The sequence below is a fragment of the Armigeres subalbatus genome, chromosome 2, assembly GCF_024139115.2.
Source record: "Armigeres subalbatus isolate Guangzhou_Male chromosome 2, GZ_Asu_2, whole genome shotgun sequence".
In the NCBI taxonomy this organism is placed as follows: domain Eukaryota; kingdom Metazoa; phylum Arthropoda; class Insecta; order Diptera; family Culicidae; genus Armigeres; species Armigeres subalbatus.
The window spans coordinates 187043042-187065227 of record NC_085140.1 but is presented as its reverse complement, the minus strand read 5'-3'; the positions used below and the strand labels follow the sequence as shown (position 1 = coordinate 187065227).

Here is a 22186-nt window from a genome sequence, read left to right as displayed (position 1 = left end):
CATTTTCAACCCCAACTTTTTATATGAACCATTAAAATTTTTTGTATGGATTGTCACACCTCGAGCAACCCCCTCTAAGTGTTACGTGATTTATGGCTGCTCTCTTATAACATAGGTCGTTATAAAAATGTATGCTTGAAAATAATTATTTGCCCCATTATATTCATTATTCCCACCGTAAAAAACATACAGCGCACTAAGGTAAGGTAAGCTAGTATTCAACTTACCTGGGGTCAGTTTAGGGCAGACGGTTTCGGCAAATGGAGAAGGCTTTGGCTCCATCACACGCATTGCACTATTTGAGGAGCAGCCGGCAGCGGAAGATGACGACGGACTATTTTGGGCATTGCTGCCGCTACTGCTGGGGCTGCCAAAGGGATGACACCTCCGGCGTTTTGTCGGCCGCTGATTTAAACTCTCCCAATCCAGCGACCGTTTCAGCGTTGCACAGGCCATAATTTATTTTCGCTATGAACCACCGTTTGTGCGACAGTCTTTAATGTGTGGGTTAAGATTTTTAATTGCACTGAATTTTACTGGTACCAGGAACGTTACCTAATATGTCCAATAGACACTAGAGATACACAATATTAAAGCTGGAAAATGGCCTGAAATAAAATGTATTCGTTGTGGAACTTTTGATCACTTGACTTATTGCTGATTACACATTTATCAAACAAAATGAAATGGATCCTTTCGCTGCTTCTTCTTGCTTTTTATATGTATTGGATGCTTTAAAGAAAAAGTAACCATGTTGGAAATGCCATGACACTTTACCGTTTAATTAAATCTAAATTCAGAATATCTTTTCTTGACAGTGTGGACTAAAAGATTATTGCGCGCAATAGAATAACATTAAAAATGTAGCTCATGCTGAGTTTTCAATATGGGGAATGTCAAGCTTTTTATATAGCCTTGGGATTGGATCAGTTAATATATAACATCTCGAAGTATACCAAACAAATCTCTACATTATTCAACATGATTTTTACATATAAACGATTGCTTTATTGTAAGTATGGAAATTGGCATCAAGTTACTCTTTATCATAAAATGTATTGTCAAAAATGGCAAAATCTGAATACGCAATAAGACCATTGCCATACCGTATATTTAAATTAATAATTAATAATATGAGTTAACTCGATTTATTATCTCAAAACGGTAAAACATATGTGCCTATTATCATCTGAGAATTATCATCACCCCTCCTATAGTGTGGTTGAATGGCACAATGAATTTTCCAGCAATGATTTTTTTCTGGGACACCCTAGTGTTCAGCTCATTTTATCCTGTTTCTTTTATTCGCTTTGCACAAGGGACATTCCAAAAAATATGTTTTCTGTATTCTATGCTTTGCTCTTTCAGTACGGACAGAATGACGGCAAGCTTTTCACTGCTTCTTGCTGTTGTTAGCTGCTGTTGCACCAAAAATTTCAACGTTCTTCTTTTTGCTTCTTTTATTTACTCTTCCGCTGCGTAGTGTTCTTCACCAATTTCGTCGTAGCTGCGGTCCGTCGCCTTTGCCCGACAAAGTAATGGCCTCCGTCGCCGTCGTTTAGTCTTTCTGCCTGGTGGTATCAAGGCTTCAGCTTTGGACACTACCCCAAAAATGCAGAGTAAACAATTCAACGACTTTATGTTTGTTTAACCCGATCAGCACTACCCAGGTGCTAAATTCTACTGCACGAAATACAAGACGATAATATTCTTTTATATTCCACGATTAGCGCAAGTAAGCGCAGCAAGACACAAACGCAATCTTTTTCCTTTTTCGATTCTCCAACTCCTCGCCTTCGGGTGGCGGAGCGCAGGCGAAAATGCACCACAAAACCAACAAGAACAACAGCAGCAAGGCGAAGCACCGCCACGAGAAGAAAGGCAACAAAAAGATCCGAAGAAAAATTTGAAACAGGAAAGGCAAATTTCACTGCCCGTCACTGGGTCACCCGGAAATTTTTCACAATCAAAATGATATTTCTAACCACTTATAAAACAATGAATGCACTTTGATCAGGAACTCGCGACTTAAAATGCCCCGAAACTTAACACGATTCCGTCTACTACGCGTTCACTTTGGAATTACAATGCGCGACGAGAAAAATATGGCTGCACAAGGCAGGTCTTTTCGCTGCTGGCTCGCTGGCTGGTGAACGTTCAAAGTGCTGTGCTGTGACTGTGGGAGCCGAAAGAACACACGAATACACCAAAAACCAAACAACGGCAACGGCGAACGAAGCTCGCACGATTAGTGACGTTTGGTTTCGCCTGCTCGCCGCACTTTTTGACAGTAATTCTAGCCAAATATTTTAAAGTATCCAAACTTATTTTGCCAAACATTGATCAATTCATTTTTTATTTAATTTCCTCAAATTTGCTCAAATACAGTAGACGTTCGATAACTGCAAGTCATTTAACTGCAATGCTTTTTAACTGCAATTCGATAGTTGCAACAGTTTTGCAGTTATCCGACTTCTAAAGTCTAAGGGGCATGCCAGAGTAAACGCGACGTGCGATGCGACGCGACGCGACAGTGCAATTTGACAGCCTGTTGGTAATGATTGTTATTCTTTTACGCATCGCTCGTCGCGTTTACTCTGGCTTGCCCCTAAACTTCAAACTCATGTCAAACTGATTGCGCTGTACATTTAGACGCACTTTTATTGCATCTGACGTCGATTGACAACCGTTTGACGTCTAGAATGCGTTGCAGTTATCGAACGGCATTCGTTAACTGTAAAATAAACATTTTGCAGTTATCGAACGGCTACTGTAGCTAACTATATAGTTTTACACATTTTGTTATATTTTCACTTCAGCACGCTACACAGAGAAAAAATAAATTGTGTTTTTTAAAGTTTTGCACTTTCGTATTGAAATTATAGCAATGTTGGTACATTTGAATAATGAAGCTCTTAATGTGAGTGAAAAATTTTCAATTCGAGAAATGATTTATAAATAAAAAAACTGTCATTTGAAGAGTTGAATTTTTTCTTTTGAGAATTCGAATCTTTTCGAATGGGTCTGTGTTATTTTCATGAAATTTGGCAACGTTGTTTTTAAAAAATCTGATGACAACTGATTGAACTGTGACTCTTTCTTTGTTGGTCATTTGTTGGCGGCAAAAAATACTCGTAGCTGATGTGTTTTTATCAAAGTTGAGACAATTGAAGGTAAGAATAAAGTTCATTATACCAAGAAACCATTAAAACTTATAATTATATATGCTCATCAGTATTTTCCGGCGCTTGGATCATCGATCAGAATCTGCCGATATCAATGCGAAAATCATTTATTTGGACATCCATGCAGGGTATCTTGTGTGGCCATGCTGCATTACTTATACGCGCTCACGACCTACAAAACTGTTCTGCTTTATTCTAAGTTTCTTCGAAACAATTTTGCGAACGTCCGGAGATAGTGTAATCGACCAAGTCATGGAAAACGACTCTGCTGTTTGTATCCACCTGCACCACACCTGCAGTAAATGTCACCTCTGATCTGATGACTCCAGAATCTCCAGAATCAGTAGACCAGACACGTACTTAGGTAGGTATTAAAAAACACATTTATTTTTGGTTGATTCATGTTTTTTTCTGTATTTTAGGCAGGCGGAACTCCATTCGTTTTGGGTAATGTGATGGCACCGTTTGTCGAACAAATCGACCCCTTTGGATTGAGGTGGAGCCTCATGTCTATGTACCGATTTGTCTGCAGAAAAATTTCTATAAAAGATGGACAATAAAAAACAAAAAAAAAACACAAAAATGAAACGAAATTAATTTTGATTAAATACAATGATTTATTTTGACAATTTATTTTGACAATTTATTTTGACGTACTTTTCTTGAATTGAAAGCGAATGCCACTTGTTGTTTTAAAAGAATCACTAGTTAATTCTAATGTAAAATACGCTAGTTGTTTTGAGAGGAAAATGTTATTTTGAAAGGTTTGCTCTTGTTGAAGATCTTACCGAAGTGACAATTTCGCAGTAGTGGTTTTAACAGTCTTATACTTTCTACTGAAAATCACTAACTAAAATTCTAGACAAAATGTAATTAAAATCTGTTTGAAGTATGATACGGAAAAAGTTCCGAACTGTATGATAGATATATTTTTTGAAAATATTCAAAAAATTGAGATAAGCTTACGAATATTGTAATTCAGAACTTTTTCCGTATCGTACATCAATCAGATTTTAATTACATTTTGTCTAGAATTTATTATAAGCATTTTAAAATGATCTTCCTATGCTGTGCTGTAGGATCTGTCAAAGTTAACACCGTCGTGTGTCTTTTTCTTATTTTTACTTGGATTCGTCTATAAAATATATTTTCCAAAAAATCACGAATCAGTCCCGAATTTTTTCATTCGAAATATTTTACTGTGTTTAACTGCCAACATAATTTGTTAAACAAGGATATTCGCCGCATATTGTTCGCCCGGTGTTTACTGTCATCTACAAGTAAACTCCGTCTCAACAACAAAAATCAACATAAATATTTTCAATAGCCAGAAATATTATTTTTTCCTAAAGTATCTAGCTACAAAAGTCCTATAAATGACTGCCAAATCATCCAACAGTTTAGATCCAAGGGCAGAACTTGCTGAATTGGTAAAAAGAAAAGCGGAAATTTCGGTAAGCTGAAACATTATGTTAAAGTAGGAACAGTGATAACTTGTTGCGATTCACAGGAAACCCTTGCAAATTTAGAGCGCCAAATTTACGCATTCGAGGGATCTTATTTAGAGGACACTCAACTCTACGGCAACATCATTCGAGGATGGGATCGATACCTGACCACAAACAAGACCACCAACTCCAAGGCCGACAAAAGGAATCGCAAGTTCAAGGAAGCGGAACGACTGTTCTCAAAGTCGTCTATTACTTCGATGGCGGTGAGCATAATGGTTTCCATTCCATACATACATACATACATCGTATAATCAGGGTTAAAATTAGTAGTTTATTGAGTTGAGCACGCAGGGCCCTCCTCGGCCTAGTAGTAAGATGCGCGGCTATAAAGCAAGAGCATGCTGAGGGTGGCTGGGTTTCCCGATGCCGGTCTAGACAATTTTCGGTTTGGAAATTGTCTCGGCTTCCCAAGGCGTAAAAGTATCATCGTGTTAGCCTCATGATATACGAATGCAAAAATGGTAACTTGGCTTAGAAACCCGCGGATTATAACTGTGGAAGTGCTGAATGCACACCACAGACAAACAGACATAACACTCGTCAAATTTCCATCGTTCACTGATTTACTGGTGAATTGAAATAATCATTAGTTGGCCAATCGATCACTCGTGGCGCGCGCATCGGATTTGCTCGAGTTTGACGTTTGCTCGCTATCGCCATCTGGTTCGTGATTTGCCCAACTAACTGAAATCAACAGATGTCGTTAGTGTTTGAATGACGATGAATTTGATGAGTAAATGTTCAATGTGTTATGTCTGTTTGTCTGTGTGCACACTAAGCAGCAATCTCAAAAAAGTAAGGGAAAATATTAGGAATTATTTACTAATTTTTTTTTATTTGCTTAAGACCCGCAATTCTTTAGTATGAAAATATAAGGATTTTCAAACTCTCATGATGATAGAGCATTTAATTTGTTATAGGCTCCACAATATCAACAAATCTACTTAATTTTTACCTTTATTAAGTGAGGGATTTTACTGGGATTTTCAACTAATCGCCTCACCATATAAGATTTTTTCATTAAAAGTATGTTGTCTATTCATATGGAGCCCCTAGCAGGACACATGTTTCACATAGGTTACTGCAACTTATATACGAACAGATATCCCAGGTAACCAAAAGTTCCTTAAGAGTACGTTTTTCGAAACGTACTCTTAACGGAACTTTTGGTTACTTGGGATATAATCATCTCACACCCAAGTTGCTGCAACCACACTCAAGTTGCTGCAACCATTTTTGTTTGACTTTTGCTGCTCTGGCGCCCGTGAGAAAATAAGTGCACGGGACTCGAATCCCTGAAAGTGCTCTAAAAAATTCCAATTCATACAAATATCATAAAATTATGAAGAAAGTAGGACCCCTTTATTTAAACGTTTTTGAAGCTTTACGCATAACATATAACCCTATATAACCGTTAATAAAGAAATCATAGGGCCGATGCCCACGTAGCGGTTTCTCAACGCCACATGCACGCAGCATTAACATAACGCTGGTGTGCATCGGCGTGGTGACGCTATATATTATATTTATTCAGACTAAGGCCGAAGTGGCCTGTGCGGTATATAAGAGTCTTCTCCATTCGGCTCGGTCCATGGCTACACGTCGCCTACCACGCAGTCTACGGAGGGTCCGCAAGTCATCTTCCACCTGATCGATCCACCTCGCCCGCTGCGCACCTCGCCTTCTTGTGCCCGTCGGATCGTTGTCGAGAACCATTTTCACCGGGTTACTGTCCGATCCGCTTAGCTTCCCTCTTCAGTCTGATGTAGGCTTCCTTCATCTTCTCAAAGTTACGTGCCATAATATCTATGTCGTCGGCGAAGCCAAATAGCTGGACGGACTTATTGAAAATTGTACCACTCGTGTTACTCCCTGCTCTTCGTATTACCCCAATGAGAATAGTAGAATAGAATAGTATCTATTTTCATTGGTATTACCCCTTCCAAAGCGATGTTGAATAGCAGACACGAAAGACCATCACCTTGCCGTAACCCTCTGCGGGATTCGAAGGGACTCGAGAATGCCTCTGAAACTCGAACTACGCACATCACCCGATCCATCGTCGCTTTGATCAACCGTGTCAGTTTATCCGGAAATCCGTGTTCGTGCATTAGCTGCCATAGCTGGTCCCGATCGATTGTATCATATGCGGCTTTGAAGTCGATGAATAGATGATGTGTGGCCACGTTGTATTCGCGGCATTCCTGCAGTACTTGGCGAATGGCGAACACCTGGTCCGTGGTGGAGCGTTCGCCCATAAAACCCGCCTGGTACTGCTCACGAACTCCGTTGCAATTGGTGCTAGTCGACGGCATAAAATTTGGGAGAGTACCTTGTCGGCGGCGTTCAGCAATGTGATTGCGCGGTAGTTGCTACAATCCAGCTTATCGTCCTTTTTGTAGATTGGACACACGACACCTTCCATCCACTCCTGCGGTAAAGCTTCTTCCTCCCAAATCTTGGCAATGACCCAGTGCAGCGCTCTAGCAGCGCTCACCACCGTGTTTAAATAGCTCTCCTGGTAGTTGGTCAACCCCAGAGGCTTTGTTGTTCTTCAGCCGGCCAATATCCTCCTGGATTTCATGGAGATCCGGAGCCGGTAAGATTATGTCCTGCGCGCGTTCTCCCAGGTCCATCACCATATCGCCATCTTCTTCTGCCAGATCGCCATTCATCGCCATTCAGGTGCTCTTCGTGCAGCGGTTGTGGTGCTACCAATGGCGGATCGAATTTCTCTTCAGCCATCTTCAAGAGACGCTGCTCTTCCGTTGGGAGTGCCACTTTCAGCTGCTGCGCGCTAGTCTACCGTCTTGTTGCCGCATAATGTTAAGCCGCGGCGTCCGACTTCGACGCGTGTTGTACACCGTCGAGAGTTTTGAGCACAGGCATACTGCAACGAGGTAGTGGTCGGATTCAATATTCGCACTGCGGTAAGTGCGGACGTTCGTGATGTCGGAGAAGAATTTACCGTCGATTAGAACGTGGTCGATTTGGTTTTCCATTTCTTGGTTAGGTGATCTCCATGTGGCCTTGTGGATATTTTTGCGGGAAAAGAAGGTGCTTCGGACTACCATTCCGCGGGAGGCTGCGAAGTTTAAGCATCGTTGGCCGTTGTCATTCGATACAGTGTCCGATGGCCGGTATATACATTTCCTCCCTTCCTACCTGTGCGTTCATGTCACCGATGACGATTTTGACGTCCCGCAGTGGGCATCCATCGTATGTCTGCTCCAGCTGTGCGTAGAACGCTTCTTTCTCGTCGTCGGGTCTCCCTTCGTGTGGGCAGTGCACGTTGATGATGCTATAGTTGAAGAAACGGCCTTTAATCCTCAGCTTGCACATCCTTGCGTTGATTGGCTGCCACCCAATCACGCGTTGGCGCATCTTTCCCAGCACTATGAAGCCGGTTCCCCGCTCGTTGGTGGTGCCACAGCTTTGGTAGAAGGTAGCCGCCCGATGCCCGCTTTTCCACACCTTCTGTCCTGTCCAGCAGATTTCCTACAGCGCTACGACATCGAAGTTGCGGGGATGTAATTCATCGTAGATTATCCTGTCGCAACCTGCGAAGCCTAGCGACTTGCAGTTCCATGTTTCAAGCTTCCAATCGTGATCCTTCATTCGTCGCCTAAGTAGTTGCCGATTGTATCGAGTCGTATTATCTTCTATGTCGTTCGTAATAGTTGTTTTTAAAGGCGGCTTCCCAACTAACATTTAATGTCAATGTAAATGTTATTTCAACTCGTCTATACGACTTCAAGCTGAATAAGTGTGCTATACATATGATCAAGAACTTCTATTCAATACTTTTACCAGCAAATCTGGCGAATCTATTCAGCTGTTTTTGACGTGCCTGCACAACTACTTTGCAGCATGTTACACAATTTTTTCTCAATCTTTACTACACCATTTAGTAATATAATTCGCTTCAATAACGCTTATTCAGATTTTTTGAATCTGTTAAATAAGTTTTATACAGCCACTTAATTCAATTTTATTAAATATTATTTGAGAGGAGAGTAAATTTTGGAGTTTATTTAATGTTTTTTTTTGTGAAAACTCAAATATCAATTTTGTTGCTACCTAGATTCGAACTCCTGATCTCCTGATTCAATGGCCGCTGCTCTGTCATCACCGTCACTTTGACATATGTAAATATCAAAGAAAATTATGGATGTGCTTCTTCGCATACTCTATAGGTTGTTTTACTTACGCTATTTTCAGATTCATGCTGTATAAACGTTAGAAAGAGGCCTACATGCTGTTTTCAGCACAAAAGCTTAAAAATTATTCTTTCAGCATTATTTCAACCATTATTCAATCATCTATCAGCATTAGACCTCTTCATGTTTTTAAAAAGTATCAAAAATTCAACCGGTCAGCCCAGAATCTCAATTCTTATGCTAAAATAAGCCTGCTGTAAAATTTTCAGCTATTTCGGATAAAATTTCGAGGTGGCTCAAGTCGATTTAGTGTTTTTGGGCCATTTTCAATTTTGAAAAAAATCTAAACAGAGATATAAATGCTCAAAATCTTCGCAACAACCTCTAAACGGAAGCTTTTGGTGTGCTTTACAAGTCTTGTGAACATTGCGACTCGTTCCGTTTCCGTTTTGACCATGTAAAAGTGATTTTCAAGCTTTTAAGTACATAGAAACCCTGTTTCCCCTAATAGTCGTTGGTCTACAAAATTCTTGAGTGTATTACAAACCATTGCTAATGTACAATATTATTTTTCCTCTGTTTTCCCTGGATATTTGAGTAATATAATTGCCAATATGCGATTTACCGTTAAAATCTTAAAAATCAGAAGCTGAACATTTGTCATTAATTTACACGTTAGGATTTCGTCAAACAAGTTGTTCGAACAAAAAAGCTTTGATTTCACTTGTTACTATGACGCACTCCTTGGTAAAAGTGTAAAGACATATGGTGCAATGAACTAAATTTGGAAGTCGTTTGTTATAAGCAGCAAATATCATCAAAAACCAATGCGTCTTTGTTCGAATAACTTGTTTAAAGGAATCCTAACGTGTAAATTTATGCCAAATGTTCAGCTTCTGATTTTTAAGAATTTGACGGCAAATCGCACGTTGGCAATCATATTACCTAAATATCCAGGGTAAAAAGGGGAATAATAATATTATAAATTATCAATGATTTGTAATACACTCAAGAATTTTGCAGAACAACGACATTTAGGGGAAACAGTGTTTGTATGTACTTAAAAGCTTGAAAATCACTTTTACATGGTCAAAACGTAAACGGAACGAATCGCAATGTTCACAAAACTTGCAGAGCACACCAAAAGCTTCCGTTTAGAGGTTGTTGTGATGATTTTTAGCATTTATATCTCTGTTAAGTTTTTTTTTTCAAAATTGAAAATGGCCCAAAAACACTAAATCGACTTGAGGCACCTTGAAATTTTATCCGAATTAGCTGAAAATTTGCCAGATGGCTTATTTTAGCATAAGAATTGTGATTCTGTGCTGACCGCTTGAGTTTTTAATACTTTTTGAAAACATGAAGAGGTCTAATCATCTGTTGGCTAACTTTTATGCATCATCAATCGCTGAAATTGTTTTTAGGCAACATTTTCTCGATCTGTATAGATGCTACTCTGCTGCTAATCGTTTAACAGTAGCCGTCAAAAGAAATATCGCTTCTAAATGGCTTGTTTTCTTACACTATCTGCTAGCATTAATGACAGCGCTTTGTCAGTTGCTATAAGAGCAGGTGAATACCTTTGTAGCTGCATTACAGAAATCAATAGCTCATACACAGCTCCGGCAACAAAACTCAAATGTAAACATTGCGGTTTTGACGTTCCATACTGATAAGCTATTAAAAGAAGCAGTATAAGGTTTACTTAAACGTTGTGTAATCTTCAAAGATACAGAAGTTTCCTAAATGCTTCGTTAGTTCATTTATAGCGCCATTACGCTATATTGTTGGTGTTATAACAACAGCGAAAACGTTTTCATTGTGAATGCTTATTTATTTATCATCAGACTAAGGCCGGAGTGGCCTGTGCTGCACATAAAAGACTTCTCCATTCAGCTCGGTTCATGGCTGCACTTCGCCAACCACGCAGTCTGCGGAGGGTCCGCAATTCGTCCTCCACCTGATCGATCCACCTTGCCCGCTGTGCACCTCGCCTTCTTGTTCCCGTCGGATCGTTGTCGAGAACCATTTTCACCGGATTACTGTCCGACATTCTGGCTACGTGCCCGGCCCACCGCAGTCTTCCGATTTTCGCGGTGTGAACGATGGATGGTTCTCCCAACAGCTGATGCAGCTCGTGGTTCATTCGCCTCCTCCACGTACCGTCCGCCATCTGCAACCCACCATAGATGGTACGCAACACTTTCCTTTAGAAAACTCCCAGTGCGCGTTGGTCCTCCACGAGCATCGTCCAGGTCTCGTGTCCGTAGTGAACTACCGGTCTTATAAGCGTTTTGTAGATAGTCAGTTTGGTACGGCGGCGAACTCTATTCGATCGAAGCGTCTTGCGGAGTCCAAAGTACGTACGACTTCCAGCCACTATGCGTCTCCGAATTTCTCTGCTGGTATCGTTATCGGCGGTCACCAGTGAGCCCAAGTACACGAATTCTTCAACCACCTCGATTTCGTCACCACCGATAGAAACTCACATTGACCTCTCTTGAGCCTCTTCCTATCATGTACTTCGTCTTCGACGTGTTGATGACTAGTCCAATCCGTTTAGCTTCGCTTTTCAGTCTGATGTAGGCTTCCTCCATCCTCTCAAAGTTACGTGCCATGATATCAATGTCGTCGGCGAAACCAAATAACTGGACGGACTTCGTGAAAATCGTACCACTGGTGTCAATCCCTGCCCTTCGTATTACTAACTCCAAAACGATGTTAAATAGCAGACCCGAAAGACTATCACCTTGCCGTAACCTCTACGGGTTTCGAAGGGACTCGAGAATGCCCCTGAAACTCAAACTACGCACATCACCCGATTCATCGTCGCCTTGATCAACCGTGTCAGTTTATCCGAAAATCCGTTTTCGTGCATTAGCTGCCATAGCTGGTCCCGATCGATTGTATCATGTGCGGCTTTGAAGTCGATGAATAGATGATGTGTGGGCACGTTGTATTCGCGGCATTTCTGCAATACCTGACGTATGGCGAACACCTGGTCTGTGGTAGAGCGTTCACCCATAAATCCCGCCTGGTACTGCCCCACGAACTCTCTTGCAATTGGTGTTAGTCGACGGCATAAAATTTGGGAAAGTACCTTGTAGGCGGCGTTCAGCAATGTGATTGCGCGGTAGTTGCTACAATCCAGCTTATCGCCCTTTTTGTAGATGGGACACGACACCTTCCATCCACTCCTGCGGCAGAACCTCATCCTCCCAAACCTTGGTAATCACCCAATGCAGCGCTCTAGCCAGTGCTTCACCACCGTGTTTAAACAGCTCTCCTGGTAGTTGGTCAACTCCAGGGGCTTTGTTGTTTTTCAGCCGGCCGATCTCCTCCTGGATTTCCTGGAGATTCGGAGCCGGAAGTCGCATGTCCTGCGCGCGTGCTCCTAGGTTCATTACCATACCGCCACCGTTGTCTGCCATATCGCCATTCAGGTGTTCTTCGTAGTGCTGCCGCCACCTTTGGATCACCTCACGCTCGCTCGTAAGAAGGTTCCCGTTTATGTCCTTACACATATCGGGCTGTGGCACGTGGCCCTTACGTGAACGGTTCAACTTCTCATAGAACTTTCGTGCGTTATTAGCGCGGTACAGTTCCTCCGTCTCTTCACGGTCTCGATCTTCCTGCTGGCGCCTCCGGAAAATCGAGTTTTGTCTGTTCCGCGCCCGTTTGTATCGTGCCTCGTTCGCCCTCGTGCGGTGTTGCAGCAATCTCGCCCATGCTGCATTCTTCTCCTCAACTAACTGCTCACATTCGCCGTCATACCAGTCGTTTCTCTGATCCGGAGCCACCGTGCCTAGTGCAGCGGTTGCGGTGCTTCCAATGGCGGATCGAATATCTCTCCAGCCATCTTCAAGAGATGCTGCGCCTAGCTGCTCTTCCGTTGGGAGTGCCACTTCCAGCTGCTGCGCGTAGTCTTGGGCTAGTTCTACCGTCTTGTAGCCGCCCAATGTTAAGCCGCGGCGGACGACTCCGACGCGTGTTGATCATTGTGAATGCTACTCACCGTAATACGGGAAGTTGCTAATAAGCAACTCAGTTACATACATGAGCTCTTAACCGATAGGCTTTGTTGCTAATTCAGACAGAGCTGTTTTATGACTATATGAAAGCTGCATAAACGATAAAAGATGAAATATATTCGGCACAAACTGACTAGCTGATAGATATTTGTGTAATAGTCGAGTTGAAGTTTAAGGGACTATTTGCGGAGGCTTTTCTTATATTCAGCATTGGCTGCTTTTATTCAAATATTATACTGCCAAAGGCTAGAAGTTGAAGCTTTTAGCACCAAAATTGTTAGTTGCGTTGGCAAACCTCCTGTCTCGTCGAAGGGACGTCGTGTCAGCGCTGTTTAGCGTCCCACCTAACACCAGGACTTGGGCTTGTGCGCTTTGAGCGGCACACGGTCACTTTGGTGGGGCCTACTTGCGGATACATGCAGCTTTTTATAGGAATTTAACAGGGCCCACTGTCAAACCCCACCACATCCTAGGCAAGCCCCACAACTCGCAGATGGCCTGGGGAGGGTTCGTCAAGCCCTTGGACATAGTCCCTGCTGCCGCAAAATAATAGAACGTAGGGTAAAATGAGCAATATTTTAGCTTTTTTAGTCAAGTTTAGAGTCAAGTACGAGATACTGAAGACGACTTTACTGCTGAGGTCGAAATACGTATCTGTCAAAGGTACAGTAAAGTAGTGGAATTAAATGGAATTGTAAAAACTCGTCTTATGACAAGACTTAGATATGTCCAAACCAGATGTTCTTAGTTCTCCAAATCGGGCTCAATACAATAGCGTTTATACAGGCCCTTAGAGTTCATGCACATGATTTGCGATTTAGAAATGTTCAAACCGTATGTTCCAATTTCTCCAAATCATTCTGGAGTTCAGACGAATTGGTGTAACAAGGCAACTGGCCTCGATACAAAGCAATAGTAACCCATATATAATGTGACCAGCAAGCGTCCTGTGAAACGAGGGACTCCTATCTGGATTGCGTCACTGGCTTGAAAGTGGATTCTCCAAAAGTGCATTTCGCATAGATTTTGGCCCATAAAAATTGGAAAAATATTTGTAAGGCTGTATGAATTGTAATAAATTTGTAAAACGAAGTTGAAAAATGCAGCGTCCCGCGAACGGCACCGGGAATCGAACCCAGCCACCCTCAGCATGGTCTTGCTTTGTAGCCGCGTGTCTTACCGCACGGCTAAGGAGGGCCCCGGCATTTTGATTAGGGGGCACATATTACCAACTATCATCAAATGGTCATATTGCCATTAGGGACTATCGATAGATAGTGTTATAGATCTTTTTGTCTCGCATTACGTTTATTTTGTTTTGTTCTAAAAATGCTTTTCGTTTTCAGGCCGTGAGTGGTTTGGTTGATCCGAACGATGCAAAGCATGACCGTAACAGTGAATCGGACTCGATGACCAACGACGATTCGAGCGATAACCAATTGGGGGCTATCAACTCTAACTCATCGCTTGCCTCGTCAGCCCATGACACGACGCTAAAAACACCGGTGAGCAAGAGTTTAAATTCCTCCAAAAGTAGTACCGTCGAAAAGTCGTCGTCCTTCTTGAACCGGCCGATAACACCCACCAAAGAGGCAGCGAACACAAGCTCGGCTAAGGAAGCAAGTACTCCGAGCAGCGCCGCCAAGCACAAGGCAGCGAACGTCGGGTCCGTGAAGAAAACCAGTTCCAACAAGAAGGTACGTCACCGCTAAGAACCCAATCTGTAGAGGACGTTGGTCCGAATTTAAAGGCGAGTAATAATAGTATCAAATCGTATGTGGTGTCATACATGGAGTGACATGTTTCCTGCATGCGGCATGTGTTTAAACGGAAACATTAAGATGTTTCTTTCCAGACTTTCCGGGTGAACAAATAAGAATAATCACCATTCTCGTGTATTGAATTTTTTGACTGTTTAAATATTTGTAATTAACTAGAAATCTTGAACATTTGTGAATTAATATTTCAAAGGACATCTAAAAACTGTGAGTAGCAATTGCGTCGTGGATATCACAACCCTTGATGTACCCGGGAATCGAGATCCCTTTCAGCTAAATCCGATCCTGATCATTATTATTATTTATTTAGACATTCCACTCGGTTCATAGCTGTACGTCCCCAACTACGCAGTCTACGGAGAACCATTTCAATCGAGCTACTATCCAACTTTCTGACTACGGGCACGGCCCACCGAAATGTTCCGATTCGGTGTGAACGATGAATGGACATCATGGGAGACTCGATGACCGTGATCCGGAACGACCTGAAGCTGGTTGACGCTATGAATTACACCATCGTTGAGTGAGATCGTTATCGCGACGTCACGCAGTGCACTAACTGCTTCAACTTCGGGCACGACATCCAAAACTGCCGCACTGCAATAAGTGTGGCGACTCGCACCCAACGGAGCAATGCGACAAGATGGTGGTGACCGATCCCAAGTGTGCCAACTGCGGCGACAAACATCGAGCCACTACCAAGGGTTGTCCGAAGCAGCCGGATTGCCTGGAAATCAGGAAGACGGTCTCCACCAGGGCCCTGTCGAAGAAAAACCGTGTACCTGCACTCAAAGAATTATCCGGCCCGTCAAACGATTCCAATCCCCCATCTTTACAACTCTACAAGCCATTGGCTGCAGCAGCTGCGTAGATTCAAGCTCCAGCACATTTGGCTGCATCCACCAGAGAATAGCCCCCGCTTCTTCCTTGGGGATTCCGTCCGCAGCCGGAGAACGAGACTGTCCCAGTGCACAATGGGAAAAAAATTGTCCATAACGCGAATATATTCAATATCTCGGTTCGGTGGCGCTGAAATTTTGACATAAACCGTAGAATTTTCTTGGGAATCGTGCGAAAGTGGTTAAGTTCACTGCACGAAGCTGCAAGACCTTGTTTTACCCCAATGCCCCTTATTTGTTATGTAATTCATGAAGTTCGGAATTACAAATTATCTATAAAACATAACACATTTGACCTAAAATTTTGTCAAAAATCGTGCCGAGTGAGCTCTGTCAACTGCACGATGTTGGAAATTGAGATCTTGGTGATTTTACCCCTCGTTCTAATATTCCTCAAATTGCCTACTAATAACCTCACACGACTAGTCTGATCTAGAATTTCCCAGGCAATCTAGAGGAGTTATGTTGCCCACAGCACGACTAAAGAAGCGGACATATTGCTTATTTTACTCCACATTCTATTATTTTCTAACTACTACTCAAAAGGCCAAGGTCTTCCGGATAAGGGACATTAGGGTAAAACGAGGTCTTGCAGCTTCGTGCAGTGAACTTAACTACCTTTGCATTATTCCCCAGAAAGTTCTACGACTTGTGTCAAAATTTCAACACAATCCGCCCACACCGAAGCGAGATATTGAATATATTCGCGTTATGGACAATTTTTTTTCCCATTGTGCAGCGGATGAATTTGCTGCGCTCTACACCCCGGAGCAACTAATGCCGATTTTCTCGCAGCACGCTACTCTGCTGCTTGGTTGCTAAATCCGTTTCAATCAGGTCTTCACTCTTGGCATGTTCATCATTGAAAATGGCTACAAGGGTGGGCCTGGTCAACTGAAACACTTGCTCGCTTAAAAGCAAACCCATCGAAATGGAGGATTTCCTTGAGGAAAAGGAAATAAACATGGCGTTCATAACCGAAACGCATCTGAAACCGGAGGTAAACGCCAATATCCCAGACTTTTGCAGCGTACGACTGAACCGGCCGACCAGGGGAGGTGGTGTGGTCATCGATCTTCGTACTGAAATTTTAGAAGAATATTGAGCTGTTTTTGTGGAATGTCTTCACTGTCATCAGATGAGTTTAATACTATTCCATTTAATTTCATCATGTTGTAATCAATATAGATTCGTATTTGGACTTCAACTGTAAGGCTGCTTTCAGTGTAACGCGGGGGAATGTACATGTACAGGTACAAATGTAAATGGTACAAATGTACAAGATTTCCTTTGAGAATACTTTCAGAATTTCCTACAAAAATTATTTCTGAAGAAACTTTTGAAGGAAAATGTCTTCAGCAATTCCATTAGAAATTTCTCTAGAAATTTATTCTGAAACTCCTTCAAGAATTTACTTCTCCTGAAACTTGTTCGGGAATTTATTTAGAAAATCCTTAAGTAATTTCGTAAAGAATTCTTCCGGGTATTTATTTGGAAATTTCTTCAGAAATTGCTTTAGAAATTCCTTAAAAAAAAACAATTTAATTCATCGAGTGGTGACACTGCCTTTCTTGCATTTAGCCAAGACACCAACCTTATATGGCGCTTACATAGTTCGATTCAATTTTCCTAATAACTTTTAAACGCAATGTTCGATTTTTATCGTTAATTCAATAGTGATCAACTAGGGTTTGTTGCCCGTCGAAAGCAACTTGTTGCGAGAAAATCGGTTAAGAATTACTATATGAAAAAGTGGCTAATGTTTTTCGGTTTTCGTGTGCACACACACACACGTCCATACTCACACACATACACACGGACTGACAGACATTTGTTCAGTTTGACGAGCTGAGTCGATTAGTATACACCCAGGTTTTTTTTACGCGGTTGGAATTCATTAATTTTTCGGTTAACCTAAACTTTTACAGCTTTTGAAATACCCCCTGAATTTTCTTTGATTTTTGGTGAATTTTTTCGTGGGGTTGACTCATTGTTTCATTGACGCTGAAAATCTAAAACGACTAAAACCAAACCGTGTAAAAAAAAACCTGGGTGTACATATAACATCACGGGTCTGAGAGAATTCTATGAAAAGTTCGATTTTGGAGTGAAATGATAGCCTTTCGGTACAACTTTGTTGTACGAGAAAGGCAAAACATAAGGAATTAAAAAAATATATATTAAGGATTTCTTTTCGAAATTCCTTGTTCTGGAAATTATTTCTGGAATTCCTCGGGAAACTCCTTCTCTAGGAACTCTTTCGAAAATTCTATAACGAAATTTTAGGAAATTTCTGAAAAAAAATCCTTAAGAAATGTCCGAATAAACTATGAAAGGAATTTTAGAAAGAATTCCTGAAAGTTGTTTTAACATTCTTAACTTTTTCCAGTAATTGCTTATGAATTCCATAAAATATGCCTTCAAGAATTCCTTCAGAAATTATTCTAGAATTCCTTCATAACACCCTTTAAAAATTTTTTCATGGATCTCTTTAAGAATTTCTTTAGAAATTATATTCAAAATTCACTTAGATTTTGTTCACATAATTGCAATTCCAAAGGAATTAGCTCGTAGGAATTTTGGAATTAATTTCCAAAAAAATCCTGAAGGAATTTTAGAAGTTTAGTAGTTTCTATTTTCTATTATATTTAAAGAAATTCATAAAATAATTTTCTAGGAATTCCTGAATAAATTTCCGATGCAATTCTTCAAATAAAATTCTAAAAGAACTATGAGAGAAATTTCCAAATGAATTTCTGAAAGAATTCTCGGTAGATTTCTTAAAATAATCGCTAGAGGAATTTTCTAAATTACTTCTAGATGAATTTCCTGGAGAAATTTCCGAAAAAATCTTGAAAGTATACTCAACAGAATTTCTAGAGGCTTGCTCAAAACAGGGTGGCCACTCAATTTCCATTTTTGAATTCCCGGTTTTTTTCCGGTTTAAATTTTTTTAACAATCCCGGCAAGTGTATCGAAAAAAGATATGAACGAGAAATGAGGTGTTATATTCATTTGACAAATCAATCTGTGGAACAACCATGCTTGTTTTACGCGACAATTTGTCAATCGCATTTCTGATCGTGTGACTTAAATTCACAATCAAAATCTGTGGAATTTTATTACAATACATCCTAAATAAATCAAAAGAAAACTATATGGTAATGTGTTAATAAACCGCCCGTTAAGCAAATTCCACTGTGACGCTTTTTTCAGTAACAGGCTTGGCAGTTCCATTGGGATCCAGAAGAGTCAGTGGGCAATGTTGGCTGCAAAATAGTGCGAGATATGGATGACACCCACCTGATAGGTACCTTCATCTTGACCATTCTAGCAGTCACTGTTAGAAGTGAATCAAAGCTATTTCTGCATTCGTTTTTTCTTTTCTATACCATTGTCAACACGTTATCAAAACGAATCTCTGGTAAGTGATAGAAGCATTGCTATCAATAATTTTTCATTGTAAATTCTTATTTGAAAAATAAACTATCCTAATTATGATTAATATATCAAAGATACCGAAAAAAGGAAGTTAAAGATGAGAGATGTTTTCATATCATAAAGCACTTCTATTCAATATGAGCTCAAGGCATTCGTATTTTGTTGTTATGAACTTGCTCAAAAGAACTCCTTATCAAGTTAAAAAAAATAACATGCTTTAGGAACTTGAGATAGGATTGATTTAAGAAAAATTAAATTATTTCAAAACGTTCATTCTTAAAATCGGAATCATTATTAAAAAACGAGACAGGTCAAGAAATATTTTTGCCAGATTTCTCTGAGAATTTCAAAGCGGATTTTAAAATGCTTGATGTTTTTAGAGAAAGCATTTTATAAGAAATGGAGTGTCGCTAATGGTTTTACAAATGATATTTTAGTTACCAGATAAAGATTGTCGCTTCGGTTTCCTTTGTTTTGCTGTCCGAAACATGTGTGGTACCTAACTGTCAAATCGTATGTATTTTTCTTCATTGACATTTAGATCCCCTATCCTCGCCAGCAAAATATTTTCCGGACAGCGACGACAGCGACAATCTTTATCTGGTAACTAAAATATCTTTTGGTTTTACAGACCACCATGTGTTCGAAAAAAAATCTTAAATTCAGATATACTTCTAAGATTCCAGTTTAATATCTTAGCTTTAGAATGATTTTTGATATTTTGGAAATTCTGTAATGCTGATATAATTTTCTAAAATTATCAATCAGATTTATAGACGGTAAGTGTGTTTTCTTGAATAGAAACAATTTAGAAGTTTTAACTAAGAAACATATAACACTAAGCAGATTTAAGAGCTAATGTATTTGTATTTCGAGAAGAAAGCTGGGATACGTGAAAGGCAGTGGCGTCGCGTAACCTCACTTTTTACCTGTGCACTGACACAAAAAATGAAAATTTTGATATTTTGGCGGCCCAAATTGAAAATAAAATTATCAGAGTCGTTTAAACTTAACAAAATCTAGTTGTTCTATGCATTTCCGCACACAAATTCCTTAAATTTAAAGCCAGTGCACAGGTAGATTAAGGTTAGGGAAACGCCACTGGTGAAAGGATCTTAGAAGCAAAAGGGTTATCGATTATGATTTCTTCAATATTTGAACTGAAAAATTTATTCCTGAAATTTCTGAAATCTCTGGCACTTGAGATTAGTTTTTATTTATTTACAGTTCTCTGAAAATCTCCGATGTAAATATGTACATTATGTGGAAGATTTTTAATTTGAAAAGTGTATTGGAGGTAACCACTTTCCTTCGATGGGACTCATAACCCTCAATACTGAGGGCAAAATCTTCCAGAAAATCCGAAAAAAAGGCTTTTTAAAAGATTGATAAATTTCTACTAATAAAAAAAATATAAGAATTTGATAACAAAACTCATTCAAACAGCATTTCATGAATCCTAGAATTTAAATAAAATGTAAACAATTATCAGAAAAATTGTTTTAAAAAACAGACAAGAAGTTAATTAGTTGATTATAGATTTTATTTAGTCTATCGAAACAAAACTAAAAATCAAATTCCCGGTTATTTCCCGGTTTTTCCCGGTTCTATCTGATTCCCGGTTAATTCCCGGTTCAGTGGCCGCCCTGTTAAAACATTTCCGGAGGAATTTTTTAAGACGTTTCAAAGTATAACATGAAGGAATTTTCAAAAGAATTTCTAAATTATTCCCGAAACTGTTGTACTTCGTTCGGTTACGTAGCGTACAACTACGCAGTCTACGGAGAACCATTTAATCGAGTACTTAACTTTCTGACTACGGGCACGGCCCACCGAAATTGATTCGGTGTGAACGATGAATGGACATCATGGGAGACTCGATGACCGTGATCGGAAGACCTGAAGCTGATTGACGCTATAATTTCACCATCGTTGAGTGAGATCGTTATCGCGACGTCACGCAGTGAACTGCTAACTGCTTCAACTTCGCAGGCACTGACCGATCGCACAAAGAGTGACATGCCAACTGCGGCGACAAACATCGAGCCACACCAAGGGTTGTCGAAGCAGCCAGGTTGCCTGGAAATCTGGAAGACTTCCACCAGGGCCCTGTCGAAGAAAAACCGTGTACCTGCACTCAGAATTATCCGGCCCGTCAAACGATTCCAATCCCCACTTTACAACCTACAAGCCATTGGCTGCACAGCTGCGTCGATTCAAGGTCCAGCACATTTGGCTGCATCCACCAGAAAATAGCCCCGCTTCTTCCTTGAGTTCCGTCCGCACGGAGAACGAGACTGTCCCAGGCACAATGGGAAAAAATTGTCCTAACGCGAATATATTCAATATCTCGGTTCGGTGGCGCTGAAATTTTGACATACCTACTAGAATTTTCTTGGGAATCGTGCGAAAGTGGTTAAGTTCACTGCACGAAGCTGAAGACTTTTTTACTCAATGCCCTTATTTGTTATGTAAAAACAAACAAATATCTAAAACAACACATTTGACCTAAAATTTTGTCAAAAATCGTCGATGAGCTCTTCAACTGCACGATGTTGGAATTGAGATCTTGGTGATTTTACCCTCGTTCTAATATTCCTCAAATTGTCTACTAATAACCTCACACTAGTCTGATCTAAATTTCCCAGGCAATCAGAGGAGTTATTTGCCACAGCACGACTAAAGAAGCGGACATATTGCTTATTTTACTCCACATTTATTATTTTCTAACTACTACTCAAAAGGCCAAGGTCTTCCGGAAACTAACAAATAGGGAATTAGGGTAAAACAAGGTCTTGCAGCTTCGTGCGATGAACTTAACTACCTTTGCATTATTCCCAGAAAGTCTACGACTTGTGTCAAAATTTCAACCAATCCGCCCACACCGAAGCGAGATATTGAATATATTCGCATTATGACTTTTCCCATTGCAGCAATGAATTGCTGCGCTTACACCGGACAACTAATGCGAGTTTTCTCACGCACGCTACTCTGCTGGGTTGCTAAATCCGTTTCATCAGGTCTTCACTCTTGATGTTCATCATTGAAAATGGCTCAAGGGTGGGCTGGTCAACTGAAACACTTGCTCGCTTAAAAGCAAACCCATTGAAATGGAGGATTTCCTTGAGGAAAAGGAAATACCGTGAGTGTACCATATTGTGCGCAGTTAAGCCATTTCAAA

The 22186-nt window shown here is 40.6% G+C and overlaps 2 protein-coding genes and 1 long non-coding RNA gene across 5 annotated transcripts in view; 2 read left to right on the top strand and 1 right to left on the bottom strand.

Moving 5' to 3' along the window:
* LOC134211386 (akirin) overlaps nt 1-2188 on the bottom strand; it is a 31745-nt gene extending 29557 nt beyond the window's left edge. The window contains exons 1-2 of one of the 3 annotated variants that reach the window (XM_062688187.1): nt 1986-2188; nt 228-608 (exon numbers count right to left, since the gene is read on the bottom strand). In XM_062688187.1, the coding sequence (XP_062544171.1) occupies nt 228-456 (229 nt within the window). In that variant the 5' untranslated portion in view covers nt 457-608; nt 1986-2188. Of the gene's footprint in view, nt 1-227; nt 609-1375; nt 1394-1985 lie in introns of those variants that run through there. The other 2 variants (XM_062688188.1, XM_062688189.1) reach the window with 2 other exon arrangements.
* An 826-nt stretch (nt 2189-3014) lies between these two features.
* On the top strand, nt 3015-3786 carry LOC134215631 (uncharacterized). Its single transcript, XR_009980248.1, has 3 exons — nt 3015-3173; nt 3236-3549; nt 3608-3786. It is a non-coding gene; the product is annotated as an uncharacterized LOC134215631 (long non-coding RNA).
* A 651-nt stretch (nt 3787-4437) lies between these two features.
* Nucleotides 4438-14870, top strand: LOC134215630 (chromatin modification-related protein MEAF6). The gene is made up of 3 exons (XM_062694779.1): nt 4438-4639; nt 4696-4899; nt 14234-14870. The coding sequence occupies exons 1-3, from the start codon at nt 4562-4564 to the stop codon at nt 14597-14599; spliced, it is 648 nt and encodes a 215-aa protein (XP_062550763.1). The 5' UTR covers nt 4438-4561; the 3' UTR covers nt 14600-14870.
* Nucleotides 14871-22186: the final 7316 nt, after the last annotated feature.